This window comes from Prionailurus viverrinus, chromosome E2 (assembly GCF_022837055.1).
Source record: "Prionailurus viverrinus isolate Anna chromosome E2, UM_Priviv_1.0, whole genome shotgun sequence".
Lineage (NCBI taxonomy): Eukaryota > Metazoa > Chordata > Mammalia > Carnivora > Felidae > Prionailurus > Prionailurus viverrinus.
In genome coordinates, this window is record NC_062575.1 from 47,574,492 (window position 1) to 47,593,449 (window position 18,958).

General features: G+C 47.7%; 1 protein-coding gene across 2 annotated transcripts; it reads right to left on the bottom strand.

The window, feature by feature from the left end:
• Positions 1–10,768: 10,768 nt before the first annotated feature.
• LGALS4 (galectin 4) lies at positions 10,769–17,950 on the bottom strand. 2 transcript variants are annotated; one of them, XM_047836729.1, is made up of 10 exons: positions 17,751–17,950; positions 17,362–17,450; positions 15,604–15,808; positions 13,191–13,325; positions 12,163–12,189; positions 12,000–12,038; positions 11,779–11,808; positions 11,412–11,500; positions 11,104–11,269; positions 10,769–11,022 (listed from the first exon to the last, which is right to left on the bottom strand). In XM_047836729.1, exons 1-10 carry the CDS (start codon positions 17,793–17,795, stop codon positions 10,876–10,878), a joined length of 972 nt encoding a protein of 323 aa, XP_047692685.1. In that variant the 5' UTR covers positions 17,796–17,950; the 3' UTR covers positions 10,769–10,875. The 2 variants fall into 2 exon arrangements, with proteins under 2 accessions (XP_047692685.1, XP_047692686.1); XM_047836730.1 differs by lacking the exon at positions 12,163–12,189 and having other exon boundaries at positions 17,751–17,947.
• Positions 17,951–18,958: the final 1,008 nt, after the last annotated feature.

Consider the following 18,958-nt stretch of genomic DNA (forward strand, 5'->3'; position numbering starts at 1 on the left):
AATTTCCAAGCGTGCTTGAAAATAGTGTGTGTGTGTCCTGCTTTTGGTAAGCAGAGTGTTAGCTGTTAGGTCAAGTGATTGATAGTGTCTGTGTATTCTCAATCCTTACTAATTTCTGTCTGGTTGTTCTATCAATTGCTAAAAGAGGGTTACTACAACTTAATAGCTGTTCAGTAGTCTATTTGTCATGCATTTTGGGATCTCTTGTTAGTATACATTTTTACTTGATATATATATATATATACATATATATATATATATATATATGATGTATTTACTATATATGTACGTGTGTGTGTGTGTATCTGATGGATTGTCCCTTTTATCACTACAAAATGTCCCTCTTTGTCTCTAGTACAATTTCTTTTACATCTATTGTGTCTGAGAGTAATTCTGTCTTTCTTACTCTATCATGATATATCTTTTCTCATCCATTTACATTCAACTTACTGGTGTCTTAGATCTAAAGTGTGTCTTTTCTTTTAATCTTTTTTAATGTTTGTTTATTTTTGAGAGAGAGAGAGAGAGAGAGAATGCAATTGGGGAGGAGCAGGGAGAGAGGGAGACACAGAATCCAAAGCAGGCTCCAGGCTCTGAACTGTCAGCACAGAGCCCAATGTGGGGCTTGAACTCACAAACTGAGAGATCATGACCTGAGCTGAAGTCAGTCGCCCAACCCACTGAGCCACCCAGGCTCCCCAAAAGTGTGTCTTTTATAGACAGCATATACTTGGATCTTGCTTTCTTTTTTTTATTATTAAAAAAAATTTTTTTTAACATTTTTTTTTTGAAAGGCAGAGAGAGAGTGCTAATGGGTGAGGGGCAGAGAGAGAGGGAGACACAGAAACAGAAGCAGGCTTCTGTTACTCCGTAACTCAGCACCATAACATTTGCATGATCTTACACGGTTTCTGAAATTAGGATCCAGGAGTGGCCTACTTAGGTGGTGTGGCTCTGATTTTCCATGGAGTTACATTCAAACATATGTGGAGTTGCAGTCATCGGGAAGAAGCTTTCCAAACTATTGCTGTGGCCAAACTCACCCATTGCCTGATCGAGTATGGCTCACAGGCTAAGAATAGGTTTTACATTTTTAAATAGGTGAAAACATAAAAGAAAGGATATTTCAAAACACTAAAACACTAAAAATTATATGGAATTCAAGTCTCAGTACCCATAACTCAAGGTTTTGGGTTGTTTTTTTTTTTTTTGTAATGTTTTATCTTTGAGAGAGAGAGTATGAACAGGGGAGGGACAGAGAGAGAGGGACACAGAGGATCTGAAGCGGGTTCTGCACTGACAGCAGTGAGCCTGATGAGGGACTTGAACTCACGAACCATGAGATCACGACCTGAGCTGAAGTCGGAGTCTCAATTGACTGAGCCACCCAGACGCCCCCGTGACTCAAGTTTTATGGGAACACAGCCAGGCTCCTGCATGTCCACATTGCCTAATGGCTGCTTTTTTGATTCGTTAGTGCAGTCTCTGCCCTTTGATAGGAGTATTTATTTCATTTACACTTGGTGTAATTATTGATACAACTGGCTTTACGGCTGCCTTTTTTGCTCTTTGCTTTTACTCTCTGTTAATCTGTCACTACCTTCTTTTGTGTTAAACAATTCTTAGTGGACCGTTTAAATTCCTCTATTGGTTTTTTTAGCAGTATTTTTTGAAAGCTGGTTTTTGAGTGGTCACTCTAGTGATTACAATGTACCTCTTTACTTATGACGGTCAACTTCATTTTTCTTTTAAAGATTTTTTTTTAAGTTTATTTATCTATCTTGAGAGAGAGAAAGAGAGAGAGCGTGAGCAGGGAAGAGGCAGAGAGAGGGAGAGAGAGAGAATCCCAAGCTGGCTCCATGTTGACAGCATGGAGCCCCACGCAGGGCTCAGACTCACAAACCGTGAGATCATGACCTGAGCTGAAATCAAGAGTCGGACACTTAATTCACTGAGCCACCCAGGTGCCCCAAAACTGATTTAATTACAGTAAAATATAGCAGCATTGCTCCGTACATCCCTATCCCCCCCCCCCCGCCTTGTGTGGTATTATTGTCATATATATAACATAGAGAGATGTGCTATGTACCCTACAACCTAGTATTATCACCTTCACTTTATACAATCGTATTTTAAAAGAAATCAAAAGAAGTAAACAGAAAACATATATTTATATCATTAAAAAAATATCTATCTACATACTTCTAATTTCTGGGGCCCATTTCTCCCCGTGGATTTGAGTTTCTGTCTGATGTCAGTTTCTTTCAGTGTGAAGGACTTCCTTTAGCATTCCCTAGAGGGCAGCTCTGTTAACAATGAATTGTCAGCTTTCGTTTATCTGGGACTGTTCTTATTTTGCTTTCGGTTTTGAAATACAGTTTTGTTGAAGATAGAAGTATTTGTTGATAGTTTTCTTTTTCTTTTGGCGCCTTGACTGAGTCATGAAACTGCTCAGCTCCTTTCTGATCTTCTTTGATCCCAAAGATCTTGGGTTTTGGTTTTTTTTTTTTTTTGGCGTTTTTTTTTGTTTTGTTTTGTTTTTTTCTTAATGCTTATTTATTTTTGAGAGAGAGAGGGAGAGCAGGGGAGGGGCAGGGAGAGAGGGAGGCGGAGGATCCGAAGCTGGCTCTGCGCTGTCAGCACAGAGTCTGATGCAAGGCTCGAACTCATGAACTGTGAGATCATGACGTGGGCCAAAACCAAGGTCAGATGCATAACCGATTGAGCCACCCAGGCGCCCCTGACCTTCATTGTTTCTATAAAAAGGTAGCTATTAATTGTACTGCTGTTAACGCTGTACAAGACGAGCTGTTCTTCACTTCCTGCTTTCAAGGTTTTCTCTGTCTTTTATGTTTTTTACAGCAGTTTGACAATAATGGGTCTAGGTGTGGATCTCTTTGTATTTATCCTATTTGCAAGTCATTAAACTTCTTGGATCTATAGATTAATGGCTTTTGTGAACTTTGGCAAGTCTGTAGCCATATTTCTTCAAACATGTTGCAGCAGCGATAGAAAACCAAACATGACCTCTCCAGCTCTTCCATCCCTCTTGCTGAGCCCCTCCAGGCTCTGCTACTGATTTGTTCCTCCGCTGCCATCCCTGGGACATGCCAACTTGGGTAGTGGCCGCCCTAAGCATCCAACTTCATAATCTCTTAGTTGGTTAGTTAGAGCCCCACATGGGGCTCCCTGCTGTCAGCGAGGAGCCCGCTTTGGATCCTCTATTCCCCCCCCGCATCCCCCGCTCTGCCCCTTCCCCCTCTCTAAAAAAATTTTTTTTCATTAAATCTCCCCAGATGATTGCAATGTACAGCCACATTTGAGAACTAGATTAAGGGAATAAATGAGACAATAAACAGAATGAATGAATGAACGAACAAATGAATAGACACGGAGAAATGCCTGAATAAACGGATATGTGAACAAGTGAGGAAATGACAAAGGAATGAATGAATGGGTGAGTGAAAGTGTAAACAAATGAACAAATGATTAAATCCATGCAAGGGTGCGGTGGTAAGAGGATGATTGGCTGGATGGTAGATGGTTAGTGGACAGATGGAGAGAGGCAATGGTAAATGAATGGACAAATAGTTGGAAATGAATAGGAGAATATATCATAAAGATATGGATGGATGACATGATAGGTAGAGAATGAAGAAATCGATGCCTAGTCAGAGGGATCAATGGCGCATGGAGAGATGGATAGATGGATGGATGGATGGATGTGATGGAAGGCAGAGAATTGCACGGACAAATGGAGGGATGAACAGATGAATGAGTGAATGCAAGTTGGATGTAAGGATGGCTGAATGGACAGACAGACGGATGAGTGAATAAATAAATGGTTAGATGTTTGAATGGATGGATGGTCAGATGGCTGAGTGAAGGGTTGGGTGATGAATGGATGTACAAACGGCTGGATAGGTGGAGAGTTAGGTGACGGTGAGTGGACAAATGGTTGGATGTTTATTTGTTTTTTTGTGTTTTAGATTTTCTTTTTTTTTTTTTTTTTTTTTTTTTTTTTTATTTATTTATTTTTTTTATGAAATTTATTGACAAATTGGTTTCCATACAACACCCAGTGCTCATCCCAAAATGTGCCCTCCTCAATACCCATCACCCACCCTCTCCTCCCTCCCACCCCCCATCAACCCTCAGTTTGTTCTCAGTTTTTAAGTCTCTTATGCTTTGGCTCTCTCCCATTCTAACCTCTTTTTTTTTTTTTTTCCTTCCCCTCCCCCATGGGTTCCTGTGAAGTTTCTCAGGATCCACATAAGAGTGAAACCATATGGTATCTGTCTTTCTCTGTATGGCTTATTTCACTTAGCATCACACTCTCCAGTTCCATCCATGTTGCTACGAAAGGCCATATTTCATTTTTTCTCATTGCCACGTAATATTCCATTGTGTATATAAACCACAATTTCTTTATCCATTCATCAGTTGATGGACATTTAGGCTCTTTCCATAATTTGGCTATTGTTGAGAGTGCTGCTATGAACATTGGGGTACACGTGGCCCTATGCATCAGCGCTCCTGTATCCCTTGGATAAATTCCTAGCAGTGCTATTGCTGGGTCATAGGGTAGGTCTATTTTTAATTTTCTGAGGAACCTCCACACTGCTTTCCAGAGCGGCTGCACCAATTTGCATTCCCACCAACAGTGCAAGAGGGTTCCCGTTTCTCCACATCCTCTCCAGCATCTATAGTCTCCGGATTTGTTCATTTTGGCCACTCTGACTGGCGTGAGGTGATACCTGAGTGTGGTTTTGATTTGTATTTCCCTGATAAGGAGCGACGCTGAACATCTTTTCATGTGCCTGTTGGCCATCCGGATGTCTTCTTTAGAGAAGTGTCTATTCATGTTTTCTGCCCATTTCTTCACTGGGTTATTTGTTTTTCGGGTGTGGAGTTTGGTGAGCTCTTTATAGATTTTGGATACTAGCCCTTTGTCCGATATGTCATTTGCGAATATCTTTTCCCATTCCGTTGGTTGCCTTTTAGTTTTGTTGGTTGTTTCCTTGGCTGTGCAGAAGCTTTTTATCTTCATAAGGTCCCAGTAATTCACTTTTGCTTTTAATTCCCTTGCCTTTGGGGATGTGTCGAGTAAGAGATTGCTACGGCTGAGGTCAGAGAGGTCTTTTCCTGCTTTCTCCTCTAAGGTTTTGATGGTTTCCTGTCTCACATTTAGGTCCTTTATCCATTTTGAGTTTATTTTTGTGAATGGTGTGAGAAAGTGGTCTAGTTTCAACCTTCTGCATGTTGCTGTCCAGTTCTCCCAGCACCATTTGTTAAAGAGGCTGTCTTTTTTCCATTGGATGTTCTTTCCTGCTTTGTCAAAGATGAGTTGGCCATACGTTTGTGGGTCTAGTTCTGGGGTTTCTATTCTATTCCATTGGTCTATGTGTCTGTTTTGGTGCCAATACCATGCTGTCTTGATGATGACAGCTTTGTAGTAGAGGCTAAAGTCTGGGATTGTGATGCCTCCTGCTTTGGTCTTCTTCTTCAAAATTCCTTTGGCTATTCGGGGCCTTTTGTGGTTCCATATGAATTTTAGGATTGCTTGTTCTAGTTTCGAGAAGAATGCTGGTGCAATTTTGATTGGGATTGCATTGAATGTGTAGATAGCTTTGGGTAGTATTGACATTTTGACAATATTTATTTTTCCAATCCATGAGCAGGGAATGTCTTTCCATTTCTTTAAATCTTCTTCAATTTCCTTCAGAAGATTTCTATAGTTTTCAGCATACAGATCCTTTACATCTTTGGTTAGATTTATTCCTAGGTATTTTATGCTTCTTGGTGCAATTGTGAATGGGATCAGTTTCTTTATTTGTCTTTCTGTTGCTTCATTGTTAGTGTATAAGAATGCAACTGATTTCTGTACATTGATTTTGTATCCTGCAACTTTGCTGAATTCATGTATCAGTTCTAGCAGACTTTTGGTGGAGTCTATCGGATTTTCCATGTATAATATCATGTCATCTGCAAAAAGCGAAAGCTTGACTTCATCTTTGCCAATTTTGATGCCTTTGATTTCCTTTTGTTGTCTGATTGCTGATGCTAGAACTTCCAGCACTATGTTAAACAGCAGCGGTGAGAGTGGGCATCCTTGTCGTGTTCCTGATCTCAGGGAAAAAGCTCTCAGTTTTTCCCCGTTGAGGATGATGTTAGCTGTGGGCTTTTCATAAATGGCTTTTATGATCTTTAAGTATGTTCCTTCTATCCCGACTTTCTCAAGGGTTTTTATTAAGAAAGGGTGCTGGATTTTGTCGAAGGCCTTTTCTGCATCGATTGACAGGATCATATGGTTCTTCTCTTTTTTTTTGTTAATGTGATGTATCACGTTGATTGATTTGCGAATGTTGAACCAGCCGTGCATCCCAGGAATGAATCCCACTTGATCATGGTGAATAATTCTTTTTATATGCCGTTGAATTCGATTTGCTAGTACCTTATTGAGAATTTTTGCATCCATATTCATCAGGGATATTGGCCTGTAGTTCTCTTTTTTTACTGGGTCTCTGTCTGGTTTAGGAATCAAAGTAATACTGGCTTCATAGAATGAGTCTGGAAGTTTTCCTTCCCTTTCTATTTCTTGGAATAGCTTGAGAAGGATAGGTATTATCTCTGCTTTAAACGTCTGGTAGAACTCCCCTGGGAAGCCATCTGGTCCTGGACTCTTATTTGTTGGGAGATTTTTGATAACCGATTCAATTTCTTCGCTGGTTATGGGTCTGTTCAAGCTTTCTATTTCCTCCTGATTGAGTTTTGGAAGAGTGTGGTTGTTCAGGAATTTGTCCATTTCTTCCAGGTTGTCCAGTTTGTTGGCATATAATTTTTCATAGTATTCCCTGATAATTGTTTGTATCTCTGAGGGATTGGTTGTAATAATTCCATTTTCATTCATGATTTTATCTATTTGGGTCATCTCCCTTTTCTTTTTGAGAAGCCTGGCTAGAGGTTTGTCAATTTTGTTTATTTTTTCAAAAAACCAACTCTTGGTTTCGTTGATCTGCTCTACAGTTTTTTTAGTTTCTATATTGTTTATTTCTGCTCTGATCTTTATTATTTCTCTTCTTCTGCTGGGCTTAGGCTGCCTTTGCTGTTCTGCTTCTAGTTCCTTTAGGTGTGCTGTTAGATTTTGTATTTGGGATTTTTCTTGTTTCTTGAGATAGGCCTGGATTGCAATGTATTTTCCTCTCAGGACTGCCTTTGCTGCGTCCCAAAGCGTTTGGATTGTTGTATTTTCATTTTCGTTTGTTTCCATATATTTTTTAATTTCTTCTCTAATTGCCTGGTTGACCCACTCATTCGTTAGTAGGGTGTTCTTTAACCTCCATGCTTTTGGAGGTTTTCCAGACTGTTTTCTGTGGTTGATTTCAAGCTTCATAGCATTGTGGTCTGAAAGTAAGCATGGTATAATTTCAATTCTTGTAAACTTATGAAGGGCTGTTTTGTGACCCAGTATATGATCTATCTTGGAGAATGTTCCATGTGCACTCGAGAAGAAAGTATATTCTGTTGCTTTGGGATGCAGAGTTCTAAATATATCTGTCAAGTCCATCTGATCCAATGTCTCATTCAGGGCCCTTGTTTCTTTATTGACCGTGTGTCTAGATGATCTATCCATTTCTGTAAGTGGTGTATTAAAGTCCCCTGCAATTACCACATTCTTATCAATAAGGTTGCTTATGTTTATGAGTAATTGTTTTATATATTTGGGGGCTCCGGTATTCGGTGCATAGACATTTATAATTGTTAGCTCTTCCTGATGGATAGACCCTGTAACTATTATATAATGTCCTTCTTTATCTCTTGTTACAGCCTTTAATTTAAAGTCTAGTTTGTCTGATATAAGTATGGCTACTCCAGCTTTCTTTTGGCTTCCAGTCGCATGATAAATAGTTCTCCATCCCCTCACTCTCAATCTAAAGGTGTCCTCAGGTCTAAAATGAGTCTCTTGTAGACAGCAAATAGATGGGTCTTGTTTTTTTATCCATTCTGATACCCTATGTCTTTTGGTTGGCGCATTTAATCCATTTACATTCAGTGTTATTATAGAAAGATACGGGTTTAGAGTCATTGTGATGTCTGTATGTTTTATGCTTGTAGTGATGTCTCTGGGACTTTGTCTCACAGGGTCCCCCTTAGGATCTCTTGTAGGGCTGGTTTAGTGGTGACAAATTCCTTCAGTTTTTGTTTGTTTGGGAAGACCTTTATCTCTCCTTCTATTCTAAATGACAGACTTGCTGGATAAAGGATTCTCGGCTGCATATTTTTTCTGTCTAGCACCCTGAAAATCTCGTGCCAATTCTTTCTGGCCTGCCAAGTTTCAAAAGAGAGATCAGTCACGAGTCTTATAGGTCTCCCTTTATATGTGAGGGCACGTTTACCCCTTGCTGCTTTCAGAATTTTCTCTTTATCCTTGTATTTTGCCAGTTTCACTATGATATGTCGTGCAGAAGATCGATTCAAGTTACGTCTGAAGGGAGTTCTCTGTGCCTCTTGGATTTCAATGCCTTTTTCCTTCCCCAGTTCAGGGAAGTTCTCAGCTATTATTTCTTCAAGTACCCCTTCAGCACCTTTCCCTCTCTCTTCCTCCTCTGGGATACCAATTATGCGTATATTATTTCTTTTTAGTGTATCACTTAATTCTCTAATTTTCCCCTCATACTCCTGGATTTTTTTATCTCTCTTTTTCTCAGCTTCCTCTTTTTCCATAACTTTATCTTCTAGTTCACCTATTCTCTCCTCTGCCTCTTCAAGCCGAGCTGTGGTGGTTTCCATTTTGTTATGCATTTCGTTTAAAGCGTTTTTCAGCTCCTCGTGACTGTTCCTTAGTCCCTTGATCTCTGTAGCAAGAGATTCTCTGCTGTCCTGTATACTGTTTTCAAGCCCAGCGATTAATTTTATGACTATTATTCTAAATTCACTTTCTGTTATATTATTTAAATCCTTTTTGATCAGCTCATTAGCTGTTGTTATTTCCTGGAGATTCTTCTGAGGGGAGTTCTTCCGCTTGGTCATTTTGGATAGTCCCTGGAGTGGTGCGGACCTGCAGGGCACTTCCCCTGTGCTGTAGTGTATAACTGGAGTTGGTGGGCGGGGCCGCAGTCAGACCTGATGTCTGTCCCCAGCCCACCGCTGGGGCCACGGTCAGACTGGTGTGTGCCTTCTCTTCCCCTCTCCTAGGGGCGGGATTCACTGTGGGGTGGTGTGGCTCGTCTGGGCTACTTGCACCGTGCCAGGCTTGTGATGCTGGGGATCTGGCGTATTAGCTGGGGTGGGTAGGCAAGGTGCTCGGGGGCAGGAGGGGCAGGCTTAGATCGCTTCTCCTTAGGTGATCCACTTCAGGAGGGGCCCCTCTTCCGTGGGCCTCTCGTCTGCGTTTGGCTCCGGCGACTCCGTTCTGCTAATCCTCTGGCGGTTTTCTGGGTTATTTAGGCAGATGTAGATGGAATCTAAGTGATCAGCAGGACGTGCGGTGAGCCCAGCGTCCTCCTAAGCCGCCATCTTGCCCTATCTGTTTTAGATTTTCAAAAAAAAATTTTTAAGTAATCTCTGGGGCGCCTGGGCGGTTCAGTCAGTTGAGCGTCCAACTCTTGATTTCCTCTTGGGTCACGATGCGAGGGTTGTGGGATGGAGCCCTGTGGCAGGCTCCACACTGAGCATGGAATCTGCTTGGGAGTCTCTCTCTCTCTCTCTCTCTCTCTCTCTCTCCCTCCCTCTGCTCTCCCCCCACCACCCCACAACTCTTGCTCTCTCTCGCTCTCTCTCTAAGTAAATAAATAAAAGTTCTAAAAAGAATTTCTTTTAATTAAAAAAAAAGTAATCTCTACATCCGATGTGGGGCTCGAACTCACAACCTCGAGGTCAAGAGTTGCTGCCCCACCGACGGAGCCAGCCAGGCGTCCTTGACTGTGTATTTAGGTGGATAGATGAACATATGCTTGGATGGATGTTTGGAGAGATTTATGGATGTGGCGATGGATGAATGGACAGGTGGATACATGGACGGATGGAAAAATGGGTTGTATAGTGACCAAGAGTGTAGCCAGACCACATTGATTTGAATCCTCATTCTGACATTTATGTGCCGTGTGACCTTGGGCAATTTGCTTTACTTAAAAATTTCTTTTAGGGGCGCCTGGGTGGAGCAGTCGGTTAAGCGTCCGACTTCAGCCAGGTCACGATCTCGCGGTCCGTGAGTTCGAGCCCCGCGTCGGGCTCTGGGCTGATGGCTCGGAGCCTGGAGCCTGTTTCCGATTCTGTGTCTCCCTCTCTCTCTGCCCCTCCCCCGTTCATGCTCTGTCTCTCTCTGTCCCCAAAATAAATAAACGTTGAAAAAAAAAATTAAAAAAAAAATTTCTTTTAATGTTTATTTAACTTTTTTTTTTTTTTTTTTTTTTTGAGAGAAAGAGAGAGACCGTGAGCAGGGGAGGGGCAGAGAGAAAGAGAGAGAGACACAGAATCCAAAGCAGGCTCCAGGCTCTGAGCTCTCAGCCCAGCTGACGGAGCCACGCGGGCGCCCCTGCTTTATTTTAATTTGCCTGTTTCCTCATCTTTTCCAGAGGTACGATAATAATAGTTCCTATCTCCTGGTGTTTTTGTGAGGAGCAAATGAGTTGATACACTTCAAGCCCAAGATCTGTGTCTGGAATATTCCTAGATTTATTGTGACGGGAAGATCGATGGACAGGTGATGAGGTGGCTGAATGGACAGTGTATGATCGAACCAAGGAAGGAAGGAACAGCGATACGGACGTTACGGACACGCATGAGACACCCTCAGACATTTTATTAAGGGCTTAGAAGAGAGTCCTGTGGGCTCTTTCTCTCTGTGTCCCCAAGAGTTATGGCTCTGGGAATAGATCAGATCTGGATATAGGACAAGTTGATATCACCCTGGATCTCTAGGACGTCCACGTTCTGGAAGGCCGAGAAGCGATGGGAATAGTCGAAGAGGTGCTGGCCGTTGGCGTAAACCTTGAAGCGATCTATGCCACAGCGAATGGACAGCTGCAGGGAGAGGGCAGGCTTGAGGCTAGGGCCAGGACACAGGCTCTGGAGGGAAGGGGGCGAAAGAGACCCCCGACTCACATCAAAGAATTTCCCAGGACCAAATGGGTTGTAGGAGATCTTCTTCTCCTCGGATCCCCACGAACCATTCAGGTGGCTGTTCCGGACCACGGTATCCTCAGTCAGACGGGAGTTAATGTGCAGAGCGATGTCCCCTGTGGACCCCACGATGAAGTTGATCGCAAAGCTGAAGGCAGAGAGGGAAGGAGGTGGGAGTCACACGGGGGCCAGTGCCTGGTTCTCCGAGGGAGGAGGGGGCCGGGGCCCAGACTCCTGGGTCTGAAGGAGGAAGCGGGCTGAGGATCCCCGCTTCAGTGCAGACTGGGTACCTCTTGCCTGTAGGGGGTATAAAACCCTTGACTATGATGGTTCTTCGGGCTGTAAGCCCCCCTTGCAAGATCCTCCTGAATGGCACGGGCTGTGGGAGGAGAACATGGGGTCCTGTCACCTCTCAGGTGACCAGAAGCCAGAGGCAGGGACAAATTTTCAGAGATGGGTGCCCACTCCTAGGAAATGTCCCCAACTTCCGTCCCCTCCCCACTCTGGCCACCAACCCCACCCTCTCCCCGCCTCCTGCCCCAACACCCTCTGCCCACTCTATTTCCCACCCTCTCAGAGCCCCTCTGCCCACCGTCGGCTCCGGCTTCCCCACAAACTGCCCACCACAGAGCCCTAAACGCCCACGGGACACGTTACCGGGTTGAAGATTGGGGGTCCCTCCATGGTCTGTAAGGTGAGGAAGGAGAGGTGTTATTCTAGAATATTTGACAAATATTTATGGCACACCAACTATGTGCAGGTGTATCTCTGGGTGCTGGATTAGTACAACTGGGGGGGGCCCGCCTCCTTGACCCCCCTCGCACTTCTCACCACCCCTCCCCCCCCACCCCAAGTGGCCACCCAATTCTCCCACTTACAGGCAGGTTACTTGGCAGTTGCTGGGTGTGTCCAGGACCCTATACAGATGAATGGAAGGCAGAAATGGTGAGGGGGGCTGGGGGTCCTTCAGCTGCCCCAAGACCTCCTCAGGCCACCAAGCCCCAACCACAAGAATTCCATCACCCATCGACAGGTACTTACTGGGTTTGCCGGCGTGCCCATGGGTGTCTGTGGGCACAAAGGCAATGTGTGGGGGAAGGCAGGCAATGAGGGAGACCCCAAACTAGGGCCTGGGGGCGGGGGGTGTCAGGGATGCCTGCCCAGGGCAGCCCCACGACCGCGGTCCAAGAGAACTCTGGGGTCAAAGAGTGGCACCCAGGTGGCTCATTAATGGAGAGGAAATTGCCACGTTTAGGGATCTTCGGGACACAGTGACCCTCCACCCCGTTAAGGTGAGCCTGGTGCATTCTACTCTTGCGCCCTCCCTGGTCCTGCTTCCTCCTGTCTCTGTGCCTCGGTTCCCCCATCTGTAAAATGGGTCCGATGATCATCAGAGCAGTTTCCCCGAGGAGGTGGGGGACGGGGGCGTACAGGCTGGGGAGTAGAGAGCCCTCAGCTGAAGGACATGGCTGGCGTCTAGAGTCCGAGTGCTGCTATGGGTGTTTTGGTGCCTGTCTGTTCACTGTGGACGTGGGAATGGGGTTTCTAGGTCATCGCGTGTGTCTCCGCTCAGCTTTCGCAGACGCTGCCCAGTCATTTCCAGGGGAGTGTCAGGCCAGTTCCCCAGCCTCGCCCACAATCGGTATTGTGTGCCTTTCCCTCGATAGCTCTTCTCGTTGGGCGCGGGGGAGGTAGCTTGTTGTGACTTGAAGTGAGTTTCTCTCCGGTGACTAGCAATGTTGGGCAACTTCTCATGGACTCACCTACTATTCCCCGTGGCTTTTGTTCCTCCTTATCTTTGCTCCTTGACTCAGATGACGGACTTCCTCCTCCTCCTGGAAGCCTTCCCCTCGGACTCCCCAAACCTCCTGTCTCCCACCCCGGCCTTGACCGCTTAGAGCCAACACTGCCTTGGGGAAATGTCTTCCCAGTGGATTGTCTTAGTTGCCTCTGAGTCCGTGGCTTAGCCAGCGAAGGGCCTGGCACGGAGCAGGTGCTCGGGGAAATAAAGGAGTGAGGGAATGAATTAAGGAAGGAAGCAGGCACATAAGTGAGGAGACGCCACCCACCTGGCTTGGCGGGGGGTTGCCGCCAATGAAATTGATTGATTGAAGCTCCAGGTCCCCATCCACTTGCAGGTGGGTGACCATCTGCAGGGGCAGCCGGTGCCCAAACTCATAGAAGGGATTTCCATTTACCACCACCTGGAGGGCAGGGGGTGAGGTCAGAGTCAGCCCCCATGACCTTGGGAAAGCAGAAACAGGAGGCAGGGAACAGAGATCTTTTTAACTCGGAGACGCGTCTTGGGGATGAGCTGGGATAGCCACAGAGTCAGGAATCTCGGAGTCTGCAGGTCGGAGGTCAAGCCGGGGTCAAGGGGCAGCTCAGAGACTGGTGGTTGGGAGACAATGGAGAATGTGGTCAGGAGAGCGATCGATCGCGAGATAATCAAGTCAGAGTTTTGGTTTCGGCGCCAAAGGAGATGGGCCCGAGTCTAGCTCTGACGCGTTGGCTGTGTGACCTCGGGGAAGTCATTCCACCTCTCTGAGCCTTTGGAGGCTCACCCTGGGATTGATGGGAACATTAAAACCCAGCCAGGCATGTCACAGGCGTTGTTGAAATCCTGTGTGGAGCCTTGTTATCATATCTCAGCATCCTTGATGTCCTCACGGTTCTATTTATGGCGCCAGGCAGGGGGCATGGCGTTGACAGCCAGCTCCGGAGGAGTCTTATTTCTGGACTTAGGTGCTGGTGCCACGGGTGTGTTGTCTTTGTGAAACACCAGCGAGCTCTGTACACATGGCTCGCACTCTTTGGTGCACTTCAGTAACACATTTTACGACGTTTTATTTATTTTTGGGACAGAGAGAGACAGAGCATGAACGGGGGAGGGGCAGAGAGAGAGGGAGACACAGAATCGGAAACAGGCTCCAGGCTCTGAGCCATCAGCCCAGAGCCCGACGCGGGGCTCGAACTCACAGACCGTGAGATCGTGACCTGGCTGAAGTCGGACGCTCAACCGACTGCGCCACCCAGGCGCCCCTCAGTAACACATTTTAAAAAATACTTGCGATGCACCCAGGTGGCTCCGTCGGTTAAGCGTCCAACTTCAGCTCAGGTCACGATCTCACGGTTTGTGGGTTCGAGCCCCGCGTCCGACTCTGTGCTGACAGCTCGGAGACTGGAGCCTGCTTCGGATTCGGTGTCTCCCTCTCTCTCTCTCTCTCTCTCTGCCCCTCCCCCGCTCACCCTCTTTCTCTCTCCCTCTCAAAAATAAACAGGCATAAAAAATTTGTTGTAAATAAAGCTTAATAAAATTAAAAAATTAAGAAAATTAAAAATACTTGCATAGGGGCACCTGGGTGGCTCAGTCAGTGAAAGCGTCCAGCTTCAGCTCGGGTCATGATCTCATGGTTCGGTTCGTGGGTTCGAGCCCCATCTCTGGCTCTGTGCTGACAGCTCAGAGCCTGCTTCGGATTCTCTGTCTCCCTCTCTCTGGTCCTCCCCCACTGGCAGGCGAGCACGTGCTCTCTCTCTCTCTCTTTCTCTCTCTCAAAAATAAAATAAACTTAAAAAAAATACTTGCATCATAGTAATCAGTCACAGCGTGCGGGCCTTATCCGGAGGCGGAGTCAAACAAAGTGCAGACAAGACTCAGGTCATGATCTCACAGTTCGTGGGTTCGAGGCCTGTGTTGGGCTCTGTGCTGACAGTGCGGAGCCTGCTCAGGATTCTCTCTCGCTCCCTCCTTCTCTGCCCCTCCTCTGCTTGAGCTCTTGCCTTCATGCTCCCTCTCTCTCTCAAAACAAACTTTAAAACAACAACACACCTTAAGGTATTTACACTTTAAGGTCACCGGACGGCTGACAGGATGTGAGGGCCCCAGGAAGAATTGTCAGTGCTTGAGCTATGGTAACGGCCTCGTGACTATGTTCTTAAACACTGAAATATTTATGAATGAAATTATGTCTGGGATTTGCTTTTAAATCAGATGAGAGGGAAGCATCAGGGAAGGATGCAAACACGGGGGCCTGGAGCTCACGACCACTGGAGCTGGCCAAGGGGACCAGCGGGTCACTGCACCCGCACCTCCTCTTGTGTGTGTTCAGAGCTCTCCAGAAGAAAGCAAGGATACGCATTTTGCAAGAATGCAGAGGAACAAAGCGATCTACGTTAAACATGACAAGGCTGCCCACAGTAGAGGAATAGGAATGAGGAACGTGAGAAAAAAAAAATTGTTTAAGAGAAAAAATGATTAATAGGCAGGTACGAAGGAAAAGAAAAAAGTGAGGTGGGAAGGGGGAGGGGAGAGGGGGGAGGGGAGGAGAAGGAGGGGGAGAAGGGGGACAAGTAGGAGAAGGGGAGGAGAGGGGAGCAGGGGGAGGTACAGCTGGAAGAGAGGAAGAGAGGGAGGAAGGAAGGTGGAGAGGGAGGGAGAGGGAGGCAGCGGGGAGGAGGGAGGCCCCGCCCCCAAGCTCAGACCTTGTAGTGCTCGGCCTGGACCATGAACACCAGCTCAAAGGCGGTGCCCTTGCGGAAGGGCATGCTCCTTTTCTTCTCCTCGCTGCCCCATTTGCCACCTTGCATGGAGTTGAAGACCACCTTGTCCCAGCCATCGAAGCGGGGATTGAAGTGGAAGGCGATATCTGACCCCGAGTGCTGCCCCGCCACGAAGTTCACGGAGAACCTGGTGGGACAGGAAGGGCTGTTCCCCCGGCCCCACCTGCCTGCTCACCCACCCTCCCCTCCTGGAAGCCCGCTCAGACCTACCGGGTTCTCACTTCCCGGACGGGGCGGGAGGGGGGTTGGGGGACAACGACAAAACGGGACAGCACACTTGGGCACTGCTGACCCGAGAGAGGGGGGCGGGGGTAGTGCCCTGGAGTCCAGGAGGACTGCCATGCTCATTCCCTTCCCTTAACCAGACCACAGCCCCCCCCAGCCCCTCCCAACTTTAAATAAGACTACAACTGGGACTCCTGCATTTCCAAGGGCCGGGCACTGTCCTAGGAACCTCTCTGCTCCCTCCCTGACCTGGAGGCCTTTCCCCACCAGCAGCCAGGGGGGACCTAGGAACCCACACGACCCACCCCTTCCCTCAGGCCAGCATCCCTGAAGTTATTCCAACTGCGCACACACACCCCCACCTCAGGGCCTTTGCAAGGGCTGTTCTTTCTACCGGCCTATACTCCCAGGCTCCCTCCCTCCTTTTCTATGGGTCTTTGAAGTGTTCCCACCCCGCTGCCCTATTTAAAGGGACAATGCTGGGGCGCCTGGGTGGCGCGGTCGGTTAAGACTTCAGCCAGGTCACGATCTCGCGGTCCGTGAGTTCGAGCCCCGCGTCAGGCTCTGGGCTGATGGCTCGGAGCCTGGAGCCTGTTTCCGATTCTGTGTCTCCCTCTCTCTCTGCCCCTCCCCCGTTCATGCTCTGTCTCTCTCTGTCCCAAAAATAAAAATAAAAAACGTTGAAAAAAAAAATTTTTAAGGGACAATGCCACAGGGTCCCTCCCCCCCACATCCATTCCCCAACTCCTTTCCCAGTTTGTCTGCTTAGCACTTATCACCACTTTGATTTTTGATTTTGATTACAGATTTGATTTTTGTCTTTCACCTCTCCTCTCTACTAGGATGTCAGCTCCATGTGGGCAGAGATCTTGGCCCTGTCGACTGCTCTGTCCCCAGTGCCCAGGCACACAGTGGGCACAAAATGACCAAAAAACCAACGAGCGAGAAACAACAATGCCTTCAGCTCGCTTCCATCTTTATCAGCATTTTAAGGCCCTAAAAAAATGTTAAGACTTATTTTCGTGCTTACTTTCCAGTTTTACGCATTGAACCCTCAGGACAATCCCACTCTACAGCCGGGAATCTAAAGCACAGAGAGGCGTGGTGCCTTTCCCCGGTCACACAGTTGGCCAGTGACAGAGCTGGCCAGGCCGAGCTCAGAGCCTGTGATCTGAATTCATGCTATCACACCCATCAATTCCAGTCCAACATCCCAGCTCCCGGGCCGGGCTGCCTCTCTCCGTGAGCCTCCCTGACGCCTCCCAGCCCCCAGGCTCCCTGCTCCTGGTCACCAAGTCCTGGACGTCCCAGGGGCTAGGGCTGATCTTTGGCCATCGGGTGCAGGGGCACAGAGCTCCCCTTCCCAAGCAGGAAGGAAGAAGGTCTTCTGCATTAGGGCGGAAGCCCCTGTTTGCAGCCCCTCCTAGCCTAGCCTGGCGGAGGGGAGTGCCTTACCTCTTCATGTGCTCGCTAGCCACTCCTTGGATGTAAACAGACATTCCGATGCAGAGACCACCCGGGATGGGCTTGTTGTAGGGCAGAGTCTGTGGAAGGGGCCTGGTGAGACTTTACCCCTCATCGAGAAGCCCCCCGCACTCTCATTGGGACACTAGGGGTGAAGGGTCCGCGGGAAGGTGAAGAGAGCCGAGCGTCAGGTGTGGACATGAAGAGCCAGGGCGTCAGGATGGGAGTAAATCAAGCCCCAGGGTCAGTATCGGGTAAATCAGAGTCAAGGTTGGGGGCGGGGGCACCTCTGAGGAATCAGGATGAGAGGAAATTGGTGTGTGGGGTTCAGGGTGAAACTAAGCCGGGGCCTGCAGTTGGGGCCTGGGCCGCTATCTCACCGGGTTGTAGGTGGGCTGGTAGCCGGGTGCAGGGACATAGGCCATCTTGAGAGGCTGGGCTGGTGGCTCGTCGTCGTCCGGTGAGAAGAGGTGCAGGAGTGGGGAATGGTGGCAGATGGCAGGAGGGGGGTGGCTCTTATACCGGAGGATAAGGGAGTGGTTGGCAGGGCAGGGTCCACAGGGCCCCTCTTCCGGGCATTCCCGGCTCCCATCTTTTTCTAGGGCACCCCCTTGTGTCCCTTTTCTTACTAGCCTCACTGGTAACCAGTCAGAACCCAGTTCATCTATCTGGGTCAGGAGGTCTGACTCAGGTCAGAGCCCCCTCCTTCAGGCCCTTCCGCAAAGAGGAAGTGTAGTGAACTTCAGCCCCGACAGGGCCTTATCAGAGCCCATAAAAGCCTGCCCAGACCTTTGTTAGCAGAGGGAGGGTGAGTCCAGGAGGGTTGGGCAGGGCAAGGCTGCAGGCGCGACCTGTGACAGATGGGCAATGGGAGTGGGTGAAAGCAGGGAGGAGCTGGACGCCCTGGACACTCTTAGGAACTGCGGAAGGCATTTGCATGCCCACTGCATGCCGGACCCATGCGCACTGCACTGTATCGTTTTTAATTAATTAAATAATTAATTAAAAAATTGCTTAGCATTTACTCATTTTTGACAGACAGAGCACGAGCAGGGGGAGGGGCACAGAGAAAGGGAGACACAGATCCCAGGCAGGCTCCGGGCTGTCAGCACAGAGCCGGGCGCGGGGGCTCGAACTCACAAACCACGAGAGCTGAAGTCGGCTGCCCAACCGAATGAGCCACCCGGGGGGCCCTGGACTGCATAGATCACGACTTCTGGAGCCAGGGGTGCTGGGTTCAGATCTTGCCTTGGCCACTTCCTGGCTGTTTGGTCTTGCATTAGTTTGGCCTGAACCTCAACTTCCCGATTTGCCCAACTGTACAATGGGGATATTAGTAGTATCGACCTCATAGAAGCCTTGAAAGGAGTCACTCTGGGAATAAATGCTCAGAACAGGACTTGGCATATAGAAGGCATTAAATTAATCCTTGGCCTCTTGCACTCGTTCTGAACATAAACCCAGGAGGTTGGGCTTATCTACGGACATGAAAACCTGAGGCTTAAAGAAATGAGGCAGTTGGCCCGAGACTGGGTGTCAGCAGAACTCTAGCCAGACTCTAGCGTCGCATCCCATTAGGCTATGTAGT

Bases quoted from the DNA above. Each gene is read 5' to 3' on its own strand.
- LGALS4 (XM_047836729.1), bottom strand. From the start codon at position 17,795: ATGGCCTATGTCCCTGCACCCGGCTACCAGCCCACCTACAACCCG. The intron at 17,451-17,750 runs GTGAGATAGCGG...CCCCTTCCACAG, and splicing joins ACCAGCCCACCTACAACCCG to ACTCTGCCCTACAACAAGCC. The intron at 11,270-11,411 runs GTACCCAGTCTG...CTCTGCCTTCAG, and splicing joins ATACCCCCTACAGGCAAGAG to CTTTGCGATCAACTTCATCG.